This window comes from Mirounga leonina, unplaced genomic scaffold (assembly GCF_011800145.1).
Source record: "Mirounga leonina isolate KUSES-001 unplaced genomic scaffold, KU_Mleo_1.0 Mir_94, whole genome shotgun sequence".
NCBI lineage: Eukaryota > Metazoa > Chordata > Mammalia > Carnivora > Phocidae > Mirounga > Mirounga leonina.
Genome location: NW_023270855.1, coordinates 23211148 through 23232191, shown reverse-complemented (window position 1 = coordinate 23232191; position 21044 = coordinate 23211148). Strand labels below are relative to the sequence as shown.

Here is a 21044-nt window from a genome sequence, read left to right as displayed (position 1 = left end):
AATAATATAAAAATGTAGCATGTAAGAGCTGTAAATCATTGCATTTTAAAAGCAAGTTAAGGGGCGCCTGGCTGGCTCGGTCAGTAGAGTGTGCGACTCCTCCTTGATCACAGGGTTGTGAGTTTGAGCCCCACGTTGGATGTAGAGATCGCTTAAAAATAAAATCATAAAAAAAAAAAGAAAAAACAAGTTAAAATCTTCAACTAAGACTTTTAGGGTAGGAGTGGGTAGATGGAAAAAGTGTAAGTAAGCTGCTTCACCTGTCTCTTGACAAAAATCTGTGTAGTGAATCAGTAAGCTATGAATTTGGATCATCTTTTCTCTTTGCACATCTAAAATTAAAGCCCTCTTGAGGTGCCTGGGTGGCTCAGTCATTAGGTGCCTGCCTTCGGCTCAGGTCGTGATCCTGGGGTCTTGGGATGGAGCCCCGCATCGGGCTCCCTGCTCGGTGGGAAGCCTGCTTCTCCCTCTCCCACTCCCCCTGCTTGTGTTCCTTCTCTTGCTGTGTCTCTCTGTGTCAAATAAATAAATAAAATATTTTAAATAAATAAATAAATAAATAAAAATTAAATTAAAGCCCTCTTTTAGGACTATTAGCGATTTTTGAAATTCCTGACTTCATTAATACTGTGGCTATACAAGTAAATGCATAAGGGCTTTCAAGAACTTCAACCACTGATATATAGTAGGCTTTTAAACATGTTTAGAGCACTATATCCCATCAGCGGTTAGCCTCTTGATGTAGAATATGCTAGATACTTACAAAGTTTTATTTACAGCAGGGCCTTCTTAACCAACCTGCTTGGCATGCAAGTTTTATAGAAATGGTAACATAGGAGGAAAAAAACTCTCAGCCACTGGCTATTGTAAAATCAGTTACCTGATTGAAACTATAGCTATTCAAATGTGGATACTTTAGTATACACTAAATTATCCTTAAAAAATGGAAACACCATATTTCTTTCCCATGACTCGTCCTTCTAAATAATGTATTTTTAAACTTTTCCCCATTAGGTTTATTTTCCTCTAGCCTGTTTTGCTTGTTATATACCACCTATGATTATATAAAAGGAGAAAGAGAGCAGATGCCAACTATTCACTCAGGTGAGGCACCAATGTATGATTTCCTGATTTCTAATGCTCATGCCACGTCCATACAAAATTTCAGATTCTGCACATCTAGTGACCAGAACAGATAATTGAGGGCTCTAGGAACTTGGAAAGAGGAAAGACCACTGGGGTTGGAGTTATCTGAAAGATTTTTATGGAGCCTTAGGACCTAACCTGTGTAGTGTACAGGTGGGGTAGGACTTTGGCTAATGGAGAGCAGAAGGGAAGTGTTTTGGAAAGTGTTCTATGGAAGGGTCAACGAGAGCAAGGCACAGGGTGTGTATGAGGATGTCTTATCAAGAGAAGTATAAAGAATTTGTGGCAAAGCAGACTGAATTACTAAACTAGAAACAGATAATGGAGGGCCTTGAATAATACGTTAAGAAATTTAAGTTTAAACCTATAACAAGTTTCCTCTAGAAGATTTCTGAGGAGATTCACAAGATCAAATTAGAGTCACAAACTAAACTGATATATATATCTCGTTAACTAAAATTAAAAACTTGTCATTAACTATCTTATTTATGCAAAAAAATTTTTGAAACATAACATGCTCTCTGCCTTTGTCCCTTTATATATGGAAACAGGGAAGTGTATATATATATCTGCAGGGTTTGTTTTTCCCATTACTTTTCCTGGAAACACTGTGTTCTCCATGTCCTACGCCTCCTTGCTCTGCTCCTCACAGATATGTACTGCTTTCGAAGTACGACGCGCCAGGGGAATGTCCAAGAGAGCAAACTAAACAGGGTTGGAAACTGAAAATCCCACCTCTTCTCCAGAGAAGAGCTAACGAACAGTTCCTCCATTTCAGAGCATCCGCATTGAGCATGGAGCTCAATTCACCCCTCACATTTCCACAGAGTGAAACACGACTGCTGCCATGAATTACAGCAGGAGATGGAGGAAGAAATATTTAACACTTCTATAGTATTTATTGTTATTTACCAGAAGAAAGCAAGAGTAAAACAAACGTTTATGGGGGAAAAAATTTTTCGTTTTAAACTTCTGCTGCTGGAAGCACGACTAAATTTTACCTAAGTCACTCAAATGGATTGGAAGTAGAAAATGTTGTCCCAGAATAGTAATTTTTTATCTCCTTCCCCCTTCCTTGTCAGGCCCTTATTTTGCCTCTGCCTTTACAAAATCCTATCAGAGGCCAGCCTTGTTCCCAGTTCCACCACCTGGCTCCAGAAGTATGCTGCTGAGACGGTCTCCAAGCTCTGACCCGAGTCATTGTCTCAATTCCTTGTTCTTCTAGAGTATTCTGTTGCCACTTACGCCAGTTCTTTTGGCAGTTGCACCTGTGGATTGAGGTAGTTGAAGGAAAGGGAAAAAAATTAATCCTGGAAATTCAAGAGTTTGGCAGCAAAAATGATAAAACTTACATGCGTCAGAAGTTGCAGAATGGATGAGAAATTTGGGCCAGAGAGCCTCCCAGAGCATAATAAAGCAACAGTAACAACTATATCCACCACTCCTGGGGCATTTAGTGATGCCAGGGACTGATCTAAGGGCTTAAGCACATGGTAAAGCATATCATAAAAACAGAAGGGCAGATGCTGGAGTCTGCCCGGTTCAAATCCTGGAACTAGTATTCCTAGCTGTGTAGGGCTGGGCATCAATTTTCTCAGCTGTAAAATGACAGTAACAGTTATGTGGCTAATGGACAAGGCCACTTTAAGGATTACGTCATATAAAACAAGTTAGTAAGCAACGCCACACTTCAAAAACATCTCATTTTATCCTACAATAGTCTTATAAAGAGGGGACAGGCTCGGAGAGGAGAAGATTAGTTAGTGTCAGAGCGGGATTTGAACCCAAATCTGCCTGATTTCAGGACCCGAGCCTTAACCACAAACAAACAAACAAACAAACAAACAAAAACCACCACAAGAGTATAAAATACATGTTCTTTTATAAACTGGTCTTTCCTTTTTGAAGCATATTCCTAATTTGAAACTCACTTAAATTTAAAAAAGCAAAATATTTGGAGAAGCCCCAAGGGCAAAAACAATTACCAAAGAGTAGCCTGACTACCAATTAACTTTCAGGTTTATTTCACAGGAACAACTTAAAGATAAGGCAAGTTCTTAAACAGTTGCAAATGGTGTCACATCTTAGGAGCGTGACTTATCCATCATGTAGGGACCTTCCAGAGGACACTGAAGAAGTACAGAGGACACTCAGAGTTTGTATAATAATGACTAAGATGGGAGGGTTGTGACTGCACTTTCATAGGGCTCAACCATGGAGAACACAAAACAATGAAGAACACCAGTGAGCCAAAAATACAACGCCAGGCAGCAAATAATTACAACAGTGTGTTCTTTGTCTTGTTGAATGGGGGGAAAAAAAAGCATTTTTATATAATGCTATTCCAGATACATGTTTATATGCAGGAGAGGGATCCAAACTAATAAAAATATCTTAAAAAGCAAAATGTGGCACTGACCCAACATAGTAAGCCCAGACACATACTGATATATTTAAAATATGACCAAGCTGGAAATGCAGATCCCTGTGAACAAGAATGAATCATGGTTAGCTACCATTGGTCAGCTATTTGGAAAAGAAATAACAAAGTGGGCTTCTTGCTCCCTACTTACTTCTAGAATTTAACTCTTTAATTCATCTGTAATATGGAATGTTCTCTTAAAAACCAAAAACTAGGTTAGTCCGGTGATGGGTATTAAGGAGGGCACATACTGCATGGAGCACTGGGTGTTATACGAAAACAATGGATCGTGGATCACTACATCAAAAACTAATGACGTATTGTATGGTGACTAACATAATAAAATTAAAAAAAAAAAAAAAAACCCAAAACTATAAAAGCATCAATAAAAGATGGGCAAATATTTTAGTAAGCTTCAAAAGAAGCCATTTCTAAGCAGAACACAAAAGACAGAAACCAGAAAGGAAAAGAGAGCTATCCTCGATGTTCTAAATACATAAAACTTACAAGCACATGAGAATCAGCTTGCAGTACTGTCAAGGGCCCTGTTCCCCCTTCACTGACTGGTTCAAATTAGTTTAAGAGAAGTATGTATGGATAGCACCAAACAGGGCACACACGTGTATACACTCACAGAGACTGGGGCAGGAAGAGAAGATCCATCTCAGCAGGGGCTGTTTCATTTGGTGTCTCAAGTTGAATTCCTGCTCTCAGTCAACGCCTCAGTGGGTGTCCAGGAAGAGATGAGGAAGGCCTACTCTGAGGAATTCCGAACCTACTAGGAGACCCACTCTGAGGAATTCCGAACCTACTAGGAGACCCACACTATACCCATTAGGGTGCTCAACCTGAAGCAGAATGTGGGAGATGCTTTAAGAGAGGTAGAGATGAAGGGTCATGGAACTATAAAGGGAGCATATTCACTACGGATGGTTTGTTCGGTTTCTTTTGCTGTAAGAAATCCTATTTGAGCCAAGCCTGTTTGGGTAGCTTTCAACAGAGAAATAGAATTAAAGGTCATTTGAGCAGAGGGCATGGAGGCAAGAAAAGAAGACCCTTCAGGGCAAGTATCAGGAGATGTGGTTTACCCTGGGTGTCACAGAATTGTGGTTTTGGCAGTGTGGTGTCCACATAAGCAGCATCAGCATCACCAAGGACCTGGAGAGAAATGCAAATTCTCAGACACCATCCAAAATCTAATGAATCAGGAACTCTAGAGATGGGCTCAGGAATCTGTACTCAGCCTTCCAGGTGATTCTGATGCATGCTAAAATGTAAGAATCACTATCACAGACTTCAGAAATGTTGTATACTATAAACTCTTTTTCCCACTAGGTATTAGGAAAAGGCAGTTCCTACGCTGTGTAATTCTAGTCAACATATGCTCTTTCAAGAGGAGTTTGAAATGTTACATAGCTCTTTCCCATGGAGATTTCTTTTATAAGGAGCTAATGGAACAAATAAAATAAGGAACAAAAAAAATAGGGTGGGGGAAAAAAGTCGTTGAAGACAACTCTGGGGCTCTAGACCTGAATGTGTGAGAGAAGGGAAAGAACAATGAACACAGGGAACCAGAAACACAAGTAGACCTCAACTCAAGAGGTTGTCTGGGGAAAGACTGAACGAAGGAGCTAAGAAAACCCCAGTGATCTAAGCAGAAAGAGAGATCCGGGGAGTGTCCTAGATTATGTGACAATTGAAACAAAGGGCGAAGATAAAATGGGAAAGAGGAGGAAATTGCAAAAGTATAGAATCCAGAAATCCTCAAGAGAAAGAAGATCTTGTTAATGAGGCAAAGACATGGCCAGAGATGGAGATGAAGACTCAAGAGTCTGTAACGTCCCATTTCATAATCATAACAACTGCCGATATGTCATGGAGTCTTTTGGCTAACTAAGTCTGCTTTTGATATTCTTAAACTAAAGTCTTTCCAAAGGAGACATTTAGCTGTGTTTTTAGGCAACTGAGTGGAAGCAATCCAGATATACATAGGTGAGCCCAAAGTGAAATTGAGTGAATGTTAAACTACCTTTTTTGATCGGCACCAAAGCTTGCAGGTGATATAAATGCATTTGGCCTCAGTGAATGAAATGATTGTTGCAGATGGGATCTTATTTCAGGGAGAAGTACAAAGACCCATCTAGGATGGTAGGCAGTGAATGGCCCACAAAATTTTGGGATGAAAGGAAATCACACATTGGCCAGGGAGGGATAATCCTGTACAAGTCTCACGTCTTTGTGTTCGGGCTGGTATCATATTGACTCCGATATTAACTTATTGGGAAATGAATTTGTGATTACCTAATGAATTCACCTAAGACAGAGAGTTTAAAAACACACCTAAAAACAAGAACAAAACAAATGAAAAAATTCTACAGGAGCCAAGGAAGTAATGCAAATGAGGGAAACAGGCCAGGTATTAGGCAGTAGGGCATGGTGGAGACTGAGAGAAACTGGAGAGTCCATTACCTATCTCAAGGGAGAAGCCAAATGCCAGACCCAGCTGATGTGTGCCATGCAAATGCAAGCCCACTGTGGCCAGCTCTGATGTTTCAAATGGTGCCAGATATCTAAATGTTATTATGTGATATTTTAAATTTTGTACAATATCCAAGCCAAACACTCCAGGCCTGCAGATGTGGCTGATAGTCTGCCAGTTCTCCATACCTGGCCCACAGAATACATCTCTCTTAAACTGGTTAAATGGGCAGCTTCTTGGAGGAGGCAGCATTTAAGCCAAGCAAGTGTACAGATTTTCCTTTATTCTTTGCTATCAACTTCATTTCAAGAATCTCAGGCCAGAAGCATGGCATGGGGAAAGAACAGGCATTGAAATGAAAAAATACAATTAAAAAATATAAACAGACTGCTTGATGGGATATATTTTGCTTATGCAAAAATACTATTTGCAAGTCCATGAGAGGAAAATGAAAACAAAAAGGAAAACAAGACCAGCTAAGGCTAAATAATTTATGTTTTTGGACATTCAGGATTCTAGTTAGGAGCCTCAGTTTTTAAAAAATCACAACAAAAATGAAATCTTGCCATTTGTAATGACGTGGATGGAGCTAGAGGGTATTAGGTTAAGCAAAATAAGTCAGTCAGAGAAAGACCATTATCATATGATCTCACTGATATGTGGAATTTAAGAAACAAAACAGAGGAGCATAGAGGAAGAGAGGATAAAATAAAAGCAAGATGAAATCAGAGAGGGAGATAAACCATAAGTGACTCTTAATCATGGGAAACAAACTGAGGGTTGCTGGAGGAGAGAGTGTAGGGGGATGGGGTCACTGGGTGATGGGCATTAAGGAGGGCACGTGATGTAATGAGCACTGGGTATAAGACTGATGAATCATGGGCTTGTACCTCTGAGACCAATAATACATTATATGTTAGTTAATTGAATTTAAGTTAAAAAATATTTTTAAAAAATCACATTTCAAAATTATGCTTTAATTTTAACCTCACACTTGAAAACCCAGGGGTTTGGAGGGCATCTCTGTCCACAGCACAAGAGGGGGAGAGAACAACCTAAAAACCTTTAGTTTCACTTTTCCAAAGTGAGTGCTGTTATGTCTCATTTGACTGGCTACAAATATCCCTTTCTGCTGGGACTTTACCATATTACCACCAAGGGCGTTTTCAATATTTCACTCAGTCTAAGAGGCACATTTTGTGACATTTCCACAGCCCCCAAATCAGAAAGCACCTTACAATCCGTAAGCTTTATAACAGCTGACTGCAGATTCAAGCACGGACACACCACGGCCTTCTGCACCCTCAGCACTTCCATTAACCACCCACGCAGATGTATTGCCATTTAGAGTAGCTTTTTGAAGAGTGACAAAACCAACTTGACAAAATGTGATGGGTACGTAATAATTCTTTGTACTATTTTTGAACTTCTGCAAGTCTAAAATGATTTCAAAATAAAAAGACTATCTTCTAAAAAGATCACACTATGATTCAGCATGAAAGCAGAAATTTATTATGTAGCAAGGCACACAATTTGATCAGTGGAGAACAAAGGGTCATTAGTGGAGTGAATTTTGGTCAGTGGGATGATGCATTTGCACATTTTTTTTTTTTTATTTTTTGCGGAGCATCTTACAGGACTACGTGGATGAAGTTGTGTGACATTCTCTATCTTAAGTACATGCAAAGAGATGTCTCTCACAGGCCAAGCCAGGCAGGTAAAAGAAGGAGAAATTGCCAATCCCTTAGAACAGATAAAAGACATTTCAAAGCAGAGGCTGATATGCAAGACCATCATTCAAAAATCATGTCAGAGTTTACTTTGAAGAATGTTCCTTTCTTAGTGGACATTAAGCACAAACAAAACACAGTTTAAAATTGATAGCAGTTTAGAACTAATTGAAAATTAAAAATGTAGCAATTAGCCAGGGGTTACGTTTTTGTCATTATCCTCATAAATTTATTTTAATGTCTTTTGTTCTAGAATCTCGACTCAAAGTTGAAGTGTTTTCAGTTGACTAAAAGGCAGAGTGTCCTGACTGTGGAAATTACAAAACCAAGACCGTAAGTTCCGTGAGGTCAAGACTGTGCCTGTCTTATTCACCGCTATATCCCTGCCCCTCTGATGGTAGCTGACATGCAGGTGCACTACGTAAGTATATGCTACATTAACGAATAAGTGAATGGGTAGAATGAAACAGACTCCAGGGTAAGCAGACTTGCTCAGTAGAACACTCCCTCGGAAGGCAGGGAATTGGGTCAGATAATCATCTGAACTTCATTCTCTCTTCTACTCTGAATCCACATGCCACCTCTAATGTAGATTTTTAAAAGACTTCTCTTAGGGCACCTGGGTGGCTCAGTTGGTTAAGTGTCCCGACTCTTTTTTTTTTTTTTTAAGATTTTATTCATTTGAGAGAAAGAGAGAGAGAGAGCACACTAATGGGGGGAGGGGCAGAGGGAGAGGGAGAAGCAGGCTTCCCGCTGAGCGAGAAGCCTGATGCGGGACTCCATCCCAGGATCCTGGGATCATGACCTGAGCCAAAGGCAGATGCTTAACCGACTGAGCCACTGGGCATCCCAAGTATCTGACTCTTGATGTCAGCTCAGGTCATGATCTCAGGGTCATGAGATTGAGCCCAGCATTCAGCTCTGTGCTGGGCGTCGAACCTACTTAAGATTCTCTCCCTCTCCCTCTGCCCCTCCTCCCCCTGCATGCACTCTCTCTGTCTCTCAAAAATAAATAAATAAAAATTAAAAACAACAACAACTCCTCTTCAGTCTTTTCAGACTGTTATTTTCTGATGGTACAGCCTCCCAGGCAGCTTGAATATGCCTTACCAATGACTGGTTACACAATGACAGAGCTAATTTCTCTCAAATCAACACCCCATCCACCCCCCTACAGGGGTCTGGCTGCCTGGAGAAGAGCAGGTGCAGAAAGTCTTGATGTAGTACCCAAAGGGCAGGAAAAGAACTCTTGCCTGACCTCACGGGACCTTCTAGTGTTCTCACCCTGGCTTCTACCCTAGGAAGAATCAGAATCCCTCTATGACATAGTGGAAAGTCTTCTTTGATTGAGAAGAATGGAATGCTGTCAATTCTGCATAACCAGGAGATGAGAATAAGGGATATACATCTGTGTAACACATCTTGAAGAAATTGTGACTCCCTATGATGAAATAACAGATGGACTATTTTGGCTAAATTACACACTAGATTTTAAAATAATACAGTTCATTATCAACTACCTGTGACTTTCGGACATACTCCTTTCAGATTCCATAAATGCTATCATAGTAATGACAAAAAATATTATTTCTTCAACTTTACCTGCAAGGAATAACACATTTTCATGTATCAGCAGCAGTTAATCATGGATCACTGTAAACATTAAAGCTGAAATAATAGTCAAAACTCCATTAATTCATGGTGATGCTAACCTGAAGTTTACCATTTGTCCACCTAAAAAAGTGAGTATATGAGTGCAGTTGCAGGTAGTCTCTCTTCATCTACTAAAAAAGAACCAACTATTTTTAAACATTTTGGAAGCACTCAGTTACTTACAAGTGACGGGCCTAATTTAGGCTTTGTCCTTTATTATTCCCGCAGCAGGTTCCTCGAGATCTCTGAAGGTCAGCTCTGTGGCTGGGATGAATAAACGCTTGACCCTGGGCCTGCAGCCGAATTTCAATGTCAACTCTACCTCTTTCTAGCTCTATCTCCTATAGATGGTATTGAACTTCTCTAAGCCTCAATTTCTCTTTTATAAAATGGGGAGAATAATAATACCTACGTCATTGGGTTGTTAAGATGATGAGTTAATTCATATAATGCATCTGGCCTATAGTAAGTGCTTAATAAATGTTAGCTATGAATATCACTGTTATAAAGTTGTCTACATGTGTGCACATCCTTGGGGATAATTCGTAATTTCGGTTCCCTGGCAACGCTGATGGGCTTCCTCCAGTTAGTCACCACTAATGAGACTCTCCATGTGTTAAAACAAGCGGGGGGAGAGGTGGGATACACGGGAGCTCATTCACCATTTCTCCTTCTCTCTACTTACGGGCTTAAGATAGGCGACGTTGCTGTGACGAATGTCATTCAAGAGCTGATCTCTGGGAGTGATTTCTACCAATGGGGGTGGCCTGTTTCTTGGCACCGGTTTGAGCGTTCTGATGACATCTTTGAGGTTGGTCTTCTCAGGTGCTTCTCTGGCCTCGGGCATCCGAGACTTGCGCTGGATCCTCTTCAGCTTCACCACCCGGAAGGAGTCAGGGTCCGTCCTGTACTTCGGAGGCTGTGACGGCTTCTTGATCATTTCATTCTGTTGACCGAAGGGGGCCGCTTGGGGGTTGGGAGGCTGAGGAGGAGGTTGGAGGAAGTCCCGCATCCTGGGATCGGGCATGGGTCCCCCCAACCTCTCCCACATTCCAGGTGGCAGACCCAACCCATTCTCCAACATGGCTATCAACTTCCTCTGCTCTTTGAGCTGCTCCTGCTTCTGTTCCTCTTGTCTTTTCTGCCGTTGCTTGTCCTGATTCCTGGTGAGCAGATTGGTTACCACCATTCTGGGACCTGGGAGCTCAAAATGGTAGCCCATCTTCAGGAGAGTGGTGTTTGCCTTCAAGAGCCGGGAGATTTCCATTTCGGCTTGGTGGCCCAGCATGTGTCTTTGATTGTGAAACCGAAGCTCCGTGAGTGTCTCATTGAACTGGAGGCACCTCATGATGGCCACAATTCCTTTACCTGTGATGAAATTGGACTCGATGTTGAGAGTGGTAATGCTCCTATTTTCCCGCAGCATGTTCGCCAAGGCGAACGCGACGCTCTCATCCGCGCCCACGTTTGCTAAGCTGAAGGTTTTGATGTGTTTGTTTTTCTTCATTGCATTGACAAAGTCCAGTAGCATCTCCTTGGGGATGTTTTCAATGTTGTTCAGGTTGAGCTCCTTCATGTCGGGGTCATTCTGTCTCACGCGCCTCAAGCTCCCATCCAGGTCTGTTTGGTTTCCCGAAGGCCTTGCACTCACTTTTAGAAAACTGGTATCTAGAGCTAACTTCTTGGGATCTAATTTTGATATTTTTTTCTCACCCTTTTCTTGGGCCTCTGGTCTGTCTTTCTGTTCTCCAAATGCCTTTACTTGTGGGTGGCTGCTCTCACCATTTCTGATCTGCCCCTTTACCTCGCCTTGCACTCCTCTTTGTGGCTTTTCCACGCTCTCTTCGCTGTCATCTTCTCCTTCCTCATCTTCATCCTCGCCATCCTCATCCTCGTCATCTCCTTCATCTTCTTCACCATCAGCATCCTTGGTTTCTGGGACATCATCGCTGCCTTTTGATTCTCTCTTATTTGCAGCGATTTCATTGTTGAGCTTTCCTTTTAAATACTGGGACACATTTTTATTACCTTTGTCTACTTCTTCATGCTGTTCTTGAGTGTCCACCTAAAAGAGAGGTTTATGCGGGTTAGAATGCATGGCAATGGAGAAACAGGAAGCAGAGCAGTTGCTACTGGAAATAAGAGATTGATTAGGAAGTGAAAAAAGTAAGCAAATAAGTGGTGTATATAGTATCCATTTGTGTGCATATACATATATAAAAACGCATATACAACATATAAAAGTTTATAAATGTATAAGAAAAACAAGTCTGCTGTAATGTTTACCCAATCAGCAGTTCTCTCTTAGAAAGAGAGGGAACCATTAAGGTAACAGGGAAGGGTGTGGTGCCTGGATGGCTCAGCTGCTGGAGCGCTTGACTCCTGATCTCAGGGTTGTGAGTTCAAGCCCCACTTTGGGTGTACAGATTACTTTAAAAATAAAATCTTAAAAAAAAAAACAGATAACTGGGGAGGGGACGTATTTGGGGGATTTCCAGTTTTTACATTATATAATTCTGAAGTGTTTGAATGTTTTTTTAAAAACAAGATACACATATTAGTTTTGTAAGCAAATATAATCTAAATAAGGATGAACTTTTATAGCCATACTACAGATACATACAAACACATACTTTTTGGTTGTCTTTATCTCATTCCATATGGTAAAATGAAACCTAATTTTGTTTTTGGATTCTGTATTGTTTTTTAAAATGGTGTTCAATTCTAGAAGTGGTCCAAAAATTATTTGCTTTGAAAACCTTATGGAGTTACTCGATCAATACACTGAAGTCTTTGTTTTATATATATATATAGTTTTTATATATATATAGTTTTATATATACACAATTTACCTGTTGCCCTAAACAAAATTTACATTCCCAGGATATCTGCTAATCTAGTATAATGTGTATATCAACTGTCCCTGAAAACATAATATATTGTGGGGAAAATGAGAGCACTCTGGTACTCTGAAATATACCAAAGACCTAGACTTGGATTTTTTGTCTCCTCAGCTCTGTGACAACAGCCCTGACTACTCCAAGGACAGGATCACAAGTCCAGTTCTTTTGAAACAAAGTATCTAGCGGGCAGTGCCAGCTACAAAAGAGGGCGGGATTATACAGACATTTAGAAACAACTGCTTAGTCTAGAAAGGAAATTAGCAGTCTCTAAACAATGACCTTTATTAGATCCTTGCCCATCAATTAGTGTGCTTGCCTATACCCCATGTGTACCTCATAGTGTCATTTCGGATGCTGGTGTAGCATTTTCAAGCAAGAACTTGATCTCGCTTACAACATATTGTAGGTTGGAAGTGACAGTTGACAACAGTCATCCTAACCACCTTAAAGACGTCACCTGCATTTCTCATCTGTCCCAGCAGGGGGAGCCAATCATCAAGCTGTTTAAACTATACCAAGGAAAGAAAAAGTGTTCGAAGTACCCAATTTTCTTTTTCTGAAATTTGCATTCAGATAGAATTGGTTTTTACTCCAATTGTGTAATATGTTGATTCCAAATATCTGCAGATTGTATCTTTAACTCCAACCTGACCAAACTAGCAATTTCTTAAGTTTAGTACACGTTAGTACACATTTAAACTCTTCTGACCATGAAACGAGTTTATAAGTTTCCTTAATTACAGCCAGCGTGAGAGCAATGTGACAAGATACAGCTGTACCAGCAGGCATAACTTAAAGAGTCTTTACCTGCCGGGATCTTGGTCTTCCTTTGGCTGTGTCATTTTTAAGTGGAACATTAAAAAAAAAATATGCTGATATGTAATAGGTTCATAGATTCAACCACAACTCCAGGGCTCATATAAGAAATATATTTCAGAAAGAACGTCTTTACAACAACCATCTAAAAGCTATCAATTTCTAAATGTATTACTGATATCCAATAAGTTGTGTTAATACGGAATTTTTTGGGTCATTTAATTGGTTGAACTGCAGGTTATGTGGTAGGACTTCGGAAGGGCTGTGACACCCTTTCAGTTGTACGTGAAATACTGCCTATGAATGTATAAGCAGAAGGAGGGGTACAGAGCTAAAAAAAAAAAAAAAGGAGTGAGCCAAAAAAAAGGAGTTAAGGACAAAGGCTTATAGGTTATGAGTTAATTCATTAAGTTTCATGTCTGTAGAATCAGGCTTTCTTACACAGTGAACCCCACAGCCATTTTTTTTAAAAAGAGACATTTAGGGGCGCTTGGGTGGCTCAGTTGCTAAGCGTCTGTCTTCGGCTCAGGTCATGATCCCAGAGTCCTGGGATCGAGCCCCGCATCAGGCTCCTGCTCCACGGGAAGCCTGCTTCTCCCTCTCCCACTCCCCCTGCTTATGCTCTCTCTCGCTGTGTCTCTCTCTCTGTCAAATAAATAAAACCTTAAAAAAAAAAGAGACATTTACACAAAAACTACCACTTTTCCTTCCCATGTAAGTGTTTCAGGAAGTTCCAATCTGACATCAGATTAAATGTTATGATTTAATCTAGCAGTGGCAACCAAACAAGACCAAACATGAAGTCTTGAGAAATGATAGTTGCCCCATGGACACCTGTCGCTCGGGCCCAGGCAGCTGTTTCTCTGCTGTACACAAATCCCTGATTACCTGGGATGGCACAAAGGTGACAGGGACACGTTCGTCTTCCAGCATGCGTCTGGATGCCTTTTGCCAATACATATAATCCATAAGAGACTTATGGTCAAAGTTTCCCGTGGGTGGCTTGTCAGTCTGATCCTTCTGAATCATTCCCACGGGAAGCCTGGGGTCAGGGGCCATCACTTCCATTTCCGACTGCAGTTTTCTCAGCTCTTCGGGGGACAAGTTGGCCAAGATTTCATCTTCATCAATCTCCTCGTCAAAGAGTTCTTCTTGATCTGAATTCCTGCTGTGTTCTGACATGATTTTTTTCTCCTATATTTTTCTCTGTTACTAGAAAAGGAGAAATAATCAAAGACTCTCAAAATAATAAAAAAACTCTCAGGGAATCCCCCCAGTGAACAAACATTCCAGGTTAACACTACTTGAAGAGATTTTCCCCTAAGGATCCCGGTGGTGTGTGCCGAGCAGCTGGGGGAGGGACTGCAGCTAAGCTCATGCCGTATCTATATTAAGCAGCTCTTGGCTGGATTGGGTCAATTTATGAAACTACTGTGCCTCTCTCATTTTGGCAACTTGAGTCAGCTGTGCAAATCCATCTGACATTTCAGTGCAGCTGCTGAGGTCTGCCAGTGAGTAACAGGTCTAGAGAATCTCTACAGGAATAAAATCAGTGCTCTTCCTATCTACTGTCATACCCCAATTCATGCAGCCCACACACACACACCCCAGCACTACAGGGGAGACCACGTCTTTTTATCTAGATGACTAAAGCAACTTACAGGATTTCGGAAGGAAGATCCAACCAGCGACTAGAGTTCCTCAGAAGTGAAAATCTCACTTGCGGGTGGAACTCGAGCTCTCAGGGCTTCCCTCTTCACTCCAGTGTGACTCTGGAAGCAAACCGGCACACAGCAGAGCAGAGGTCTGGCTATGTTACTCGTTCCCAGCGTAAGCTGAACCTTTGCAAGATGTCCTTATTTGCATCTAGATCCTGTGATCTAACAGATGAGGACAACCAGCACTTGAATTTCCACTATAAGCGAAGAGTTTAATATTGTAAATAATTTGTTTTTCTTACTAAGTATCCATTAAGCCAGGATAAATTAAAGTGGATCACAAATGAACTGCAACAAAACCCCAAATGGTTAAAGTGCTGGAAGAAACCATGAGAGGATTTTTTTTAATATATCCTCAGGGGGCAATATTTATCCAAATGACAAATGCACATTATTTTTTGACCCAGCAATTCCTCTTTTGGGAATGTATCCTACAGATACACTGTAGATAGGGGTGAAATGACAGGTGCACAGAATTATTCAATATAACAGTATAGAACGGTATGTATTGTATGTAAGAGGTAAAAGAATATGGGCATATATACAAATTTTATCAACATAACAGATCCTTGGAAAGATATACAAGAAACCATTATCCTCAATACTTTTGGAGAGAGGAGCGGCTTGTCTGGGAGACAAGACTAGGAAAGACCTTGTTAACTGTATACCCTTTCATAATTGCCAACTTTGGGACTTTATGAATATAATGCTTAGTTAAGCATTTAATGCTTACTTCAATGCTTATTCAATGCTTATTTGTACATTTATTGTACAAAGCTTAAGATAACACAGGGAAGTATAAAGAAAATAAAATTTTTCTCTTATGTCATCACTAAGAGCTACCACTATTAATATTTTGGTTCATCATTCCATGAGAGACGATGGACTCTGAAAAACAAACAGGGTTCTAGAGGGGAGGGGGGTGGGAGGATGGGTTAGCCTGGTGGTGGGTATTTAGGAGGGCACATTCTGCATGGAGCACTGGGTGTTGTGCACAAACAATGAATCATGGAACACTTCATCTAAAACTAATGTTGTAATGTAAGGGGATTAACATAAGAATAAAAAAATTAAAAAAAAAAAAAAAAGAAAAAAAAAATATTTTGGTTCATCATTCCAGTCCATTCATCCAGCATATGAACTAAACAATCTTTTGTCATCTTTTTTTTTTGACTTACAAAAATCAGGATTTTTCCATAGCATTTTTTTCTAACAACATAATTTTTAATAGTTCTCTGTTAAGACTCTCATATGGATATACCATAATTTATGTAAGCAATCCCCAATTGTTGAATATTTGGACTGTTTTCAATTCTCACAAGCACAAGGAGTTCTTTAATAAACATCCCTTGTAGCTAAATAATTACACACATGTAAGATTATTTCCTTAGGATAAGGTGAATATATTCTAAGAAGTGAAATTGCTGGATCCAAGAATTGAAGAAATGGAAGGCTTTTCATATGTCTAAGTGATCTGCTCAATATTTTTGCAAATCATCCCCAATACATACATATATTAAATTATTTGCAAGTTACATATATAACTATTGTAATATATCATTTATAGATATATTTAGAATATACATGTTCAAATATTCTTAAATATATTTATAATTATAAATGTTAATTTTGACATATGTTTTGTTATATATACACACACATATACAGCTTTATAACAAAACATATGTGGAAAAATCAAATGTGAGAAGTCTTAAATGGATGTTCTAATGTTTTCTTCCTATCCCAGTTATTTATTTTGAACACCCCAAGGTTGAGAAGCTTTTCATAGCTATGGCTAAGTGACTCCCAAGAAATTTATTACCAATTTACTTGAATGATCATGTTTATTTTTTTAAAAGATTTTATTTATTTATTTATTTGATAGAGACACAGCAAGAGAGGGGACACAAGCAGGGGGAGTGGGAAAGGTTGAGCAGGGAGCCCAATGCGGGGCTCCATCCCAGGACCCTGGGATCATGACCTGAGCTGAAGGCAGACGCTTAATGACTGAGCCACCCAGATGCCCCGAATGATCATGTTTAAAGTAAAGAACACAGGTGCATAGTGGCAACATGGCATTGGCCTCTTGCTGTCAGGTCTTCCTACTGTCCCTGTAAAAGGGACAGATGTGCATGGCTTCAGGAGGCAGGAAGGCAGACCACTTTGCAGATAACTCTTTTTTTTTTAAAGATTTTATTTATTTATTTGACAGAGAGAGACATAGCAAGAGAGGGAACACAAGCAGGGGGAGCGGGAGAGGGAGAAGCAGGCTTCCTGCGGAGCAAGGAGCCAGACGTGGGATTTGATCCCAGGACCCTGAGATCATGACCCGAGCCAAAGGCAGTCACTCAACCGACTGAGCCACCCAGGCGCCCTGCAGATAACTCATTTGCAAACCATCATTTCATAGACATCGTTTGGCAGTGGTCTAAAGAGACTTGACCAAGAAGAGTCTTGTGTTCAAGGTGGTTTGGGAAATGTAAAATTCTGCTTTTGCCTCTTAGAGATGTGCACAGTACCTGAGTTTTTATTTTTTATTTATTTATTTATTTATTTATTTATTTATTTATTTATTTATTTATTTATTTATTTTAAAAGATTTTATTTATTTATTTGACAGAGAGAGACACAGCGAGAGAGGGAACACAAGCAGGGGGAGTGGGAGAGGGAGAAGCAGGCCTCCCGCAGAGCAGGGAGCCCGACGCGGGACTCGATCCCAGGACCCCGGGATCACGACCCGAGCCGAAGGCAGTCGCCTAACCAACTGAGCCACCCAGGCGCCCAGTACCCGAGTTTTTAAACACTCTGAGAAGTCACACACAAGAGAAACAATTTGTTTAACCCAATATTCCCCAACCTCATTTAATTCATGCCTCCCCACCCCCACAAAAAAGTCATTTATTAATATCCTGTGCAATTAACTTTCCAAAATTCATACTTTGGGGCATATTGATCTAAATATGAAAGAAAAAGATTTGGCATCAATCTGCTGGATTCATGTTCCAGCTGAACTCTTCAGTGACTATGTGCTATTGGACAACTTACTTAGCCCAATTACCTCATCATATAAAAGGGATCAGAGACTAATAGTTACCGTATGCAATTATTGAGAGAACTACATGAGGTTATATATAGATACACAAATTAAATAGGATTGTGCATGGCACAAAGCAAGCCCTCAATAAGTGTTAAATATTACTAGTCTCATCTTTCATGCATAACCACAGAAACATTTAAAGAAAAACAAAGGCAATTACAAAATGTAACACATTTTATAAACCACTTCCATGGGAGAAACCATTGTATTAATGTCAATCAACAAAGGGCTTGAAAAAACTCTTACTGCTTTTACAGAAAGCAAGAGGCTTTTAGATGGGACTGTGTATAAGGAAAATAGAACACCACCATTTGCATGTTAATATACAGCTTTCCCAAGAAAAGGATCTGAATTGTTGCTTGTAAACGTTCAGATTTAAATTCTCTGCTGGTGACCAAATGTTTCTGATGATCAAAAGCAGATTGGGGAACTGCTGTAAGGGGCGCTCTTTCAGCTAACTTCGATCCTGCTGAATAGTTCAGGAAGCGAGTACATCTCTCCCAGTGGCTTCCGCTGTGCATTTTACTCATATGCTGACAGAGAGGGTTTTGCTGGTGTAATTAGCCTCAATTGATGCACAGATGATTGAGTTGTGCTTTCTCTTAACGATGTTGTGCAGTTGCCATCTCAGCAGCTTCTCACATCAGAATCCAACCACCATACCCAAAGAACGCAGCTTGCTGTGGGACTACTGAGTTTTCTAGCCAGGTAGGGCATCACAGATCAGAATCTCTGGCAAAGGTTACAGAGTGCACTGAAGCAGGTCCTAAGTCCCTCATCTGAGAGGTGCCCTCCCTTTACATGGAGCAAAGATGTCACGTAAAACTTCTCTTAAGTACATTTGTATGCTTTTCTTTTGTTGATCTGTCTTTTGTCAATTTACAGGGTCTCAGCTGGAGAACCATGAAGGTAGTAAGAAAATACTTTCCTCCTCGCCTACACTAGGCATGTCAACTCTGTGCTTCAGTTCATTCATCTGCAAAAGTGGGATGATAATTGTACCTACTTTAGGATTTTTTTTTAAAGGTTTTATTTATTTTGAGAGAGAACGTGCACACATGATGGGGGTGCTGTGGCAGAGGGAGAGGGAGAAGCAGACTCCCCGCTGAGCAGGGAGCCCCATGTGGGGCTCGATTCCAGGACCCCCAGATCATGACCTGAGCCAAAGGCAGACGCTTAACTGACTGAGCCACCCAGATGCCCCAGCTACCTTAGGATTTTTGAAAAAACTAATTGACACAATCCATGGTAAACACTTATTTAACATTAATTATTATAATAGTTTCACAAAGTGTATGAATTTTTCTGCCTAGAAAGTGCCTGATTCCTAACAAATATTGTTCAAGACAGAAATAAATGGCTGTTCAGCTCTATTCTTTCCAAACAGCACATAGAATACATGTAAAAGAAATACGTAAAGCTTGACACATTTATGAAAAGTCCTGATGGTAAAAGGAAACATTTCTTCTTTTGATCCACTTATTTTTCCATCCCACATTTATTCAGGATGGAGAAAACTACGGAGAAGCCACATCCTCCTTCAGCCCCAAGCACTAGCTGTAAATGAACACGATTTCTATAAATGGTTTCCATATGTCGCTAAATAAATCAGTTCTGTCCTGTTTGTGGCACCCTATTCTCATATGCAATTTCATCTGGATCACCAACATTCTGCTCACTGGCTGCAAAGTGCCTGAAGACTTTGGGAGAGTGAAATAAATGCCTGGCTCTCTCCTCAAATTTCCCTGACCCATAGTTGCACTGCCGCAGGATGGACTCCTAAATTTACAAGGCAAGTGTTTCTCTGCAACCAAAATACCCAACCTCTCTTGCTTTTACCAGACCCCAGAGTAGCTTGAATTACATGAGGATTTTACTATTTTATCTTAATTGTTTTATAATCCATCTCAAAATTGTGAGATTGAATTCATTTGATTTGGGTTTAATTTCAAAGGTGAATTAATTCTCTAGACTTCTGAAGGGCGTGAGGATGTTAATACACTACCACGGACAGCGCTACTACACTAACTATCACCGTTACTTACTACGGCTACTACTATTACTACTACTGTCGCTACAATGCTTATTACTGTTGCTATTAATAGGACAGCTGACAGCTACTACTGCTGCTGTTGATTTTATAGCCACTTGGGGCACCTGGATGGCTCAGTTGGTTAAACGACTAGACTTCCGCTCAGGTCATGATCTCAGGGTCATTAGGTTGAGCCCTTAATTGAGCTGGTGTTGGTGTTGGGCTCTGAACTCAGCAGAGGGTCCGCTTGAGATCCGTTCCCTCAGCTCCTCCCCTCGTCTTCTCCCTGTCTTTCTCAAATAAATAAATAAAATCTTTTTTAAGAGTGAGAGAGAGCACAAGCAGGGGGAGAAGCGGAGGGGGAGGGAGAAGCAAGCTCCCCATTGAGCAGGGAGCCTGATGCGGTGCTCGATCTCAGGACACTGGGATCATGACCTTGAGCTAAAGGCAGATGCTTAACTGACTGAGTCACTGAGGCATCCCAGCTAGAGAGATTTCTTAACCCAAAGTTTAGAACATCCCAATGAGAATGGTGATTTTTTTTAAATTACAATACTAGAATTATAGTGAAAACGAAGCCACCCAAGTGATTTGAGGAAAATACAAGAAATAAATAATCCAATCTTTAAACAAATCACACATCAGTGTGAGCCTCCTATCATTGATTTTTGGTAAACGTTTAAGATAACTGTGAATTTTAAATTGAGAAAATAGTTTTTTCCGAACTGATGACCACAAAACCTTTTTACCATAGGGCATATTATAAGAGTTGTGTTCCTAGGGGCACCTGGGTGACTCATTTGGTTGAGTCTCCAGCTCTGGATTTTGGCTCAGGTCATGATCTCAGAGTTGTGAGATCGAGCCCCACATTGGGCTCCATGCTCAGTGCAGCGTTTGCTTGAGAGTCATCCTTTTCCTCTTCCTCTCCCCCCATTTGCATGCTCGTGCATGCTCTCTAAATAAATAAATAAATAAATAAATAAATAAATAAATAAATAAATAAAATCTTAAAAAATAGTAATGTTCCTCATAATGCATTTGTGACATG

The 21044-nt window shown here is 40.3% G+C and overlaps 1 protein-coding gene across 2 annotated transcripts; it reads right to left on the bottom strand.

The window, feature by feature from the left end:
• Positions 1 to 2025: 2025 nt before the first annotated feature.
• On the bottom strand, positions 2026 to 14953 carry LMOD3 (leiomodin 3). Of its 2 annotated transcripts, XM_034996710.1 has the most exons (4): positions 14811 to 14953; positions 14038 to 14361; positions 10116 to 11495; positions 2026 to 2414 (listed from the first exon to the last, which is right to left on the bottom strand). In XM_034996710.1, exons 2-4 carry the CDS (start codon positions 14329 to 14331, stop codon positions 2388 to 2390), a joined length of 1701 nt encoding a protein of 566 aa, XP_034852601.1. In that variant the 5' UTR covers positions 14332 to 14361; positions 14811 to 14953; the 3' UTR covers positions 2026 to 2387. The 2 variants fall into 2 exon arrangements, with proteins under 2 accessions (XP_034852601.1, XP_034852600.1); XM_034996709.1 differs by lacking the exon at positions 14811 to 14953 and having other exon boundaries at positions 14038 to 14481.
• Between the last annotated feature and the right edge of the window lie 6091 nt (positions 14954 to 21044).

Excerpts from the sequence above, each read along its gene's own strand:
- LMOD3 (XM_034996710.1), bottom strand. The coding sequence starts at position 14,331 with ATGTCAGAACACAGCAGGAATTCAGATCAAGAAGAACTCTTTGACGAG. Across the intron at positions 11,496-14,037 it reads TCACCTTTGTGCCATCCCAG|GTGGACACTCAAGAACAGCA; the intron begins GTAATCAGGGAT and ends CCTCTCTTTTAG. Across the intron at positions 2,415-10,115 it reads ACGTCGCCTATCTTAAGCCC|GTGCAACTGCCAAAAGAACT; the intron begins GTAAGTAGAGAG and ends CTCAATCCACAG.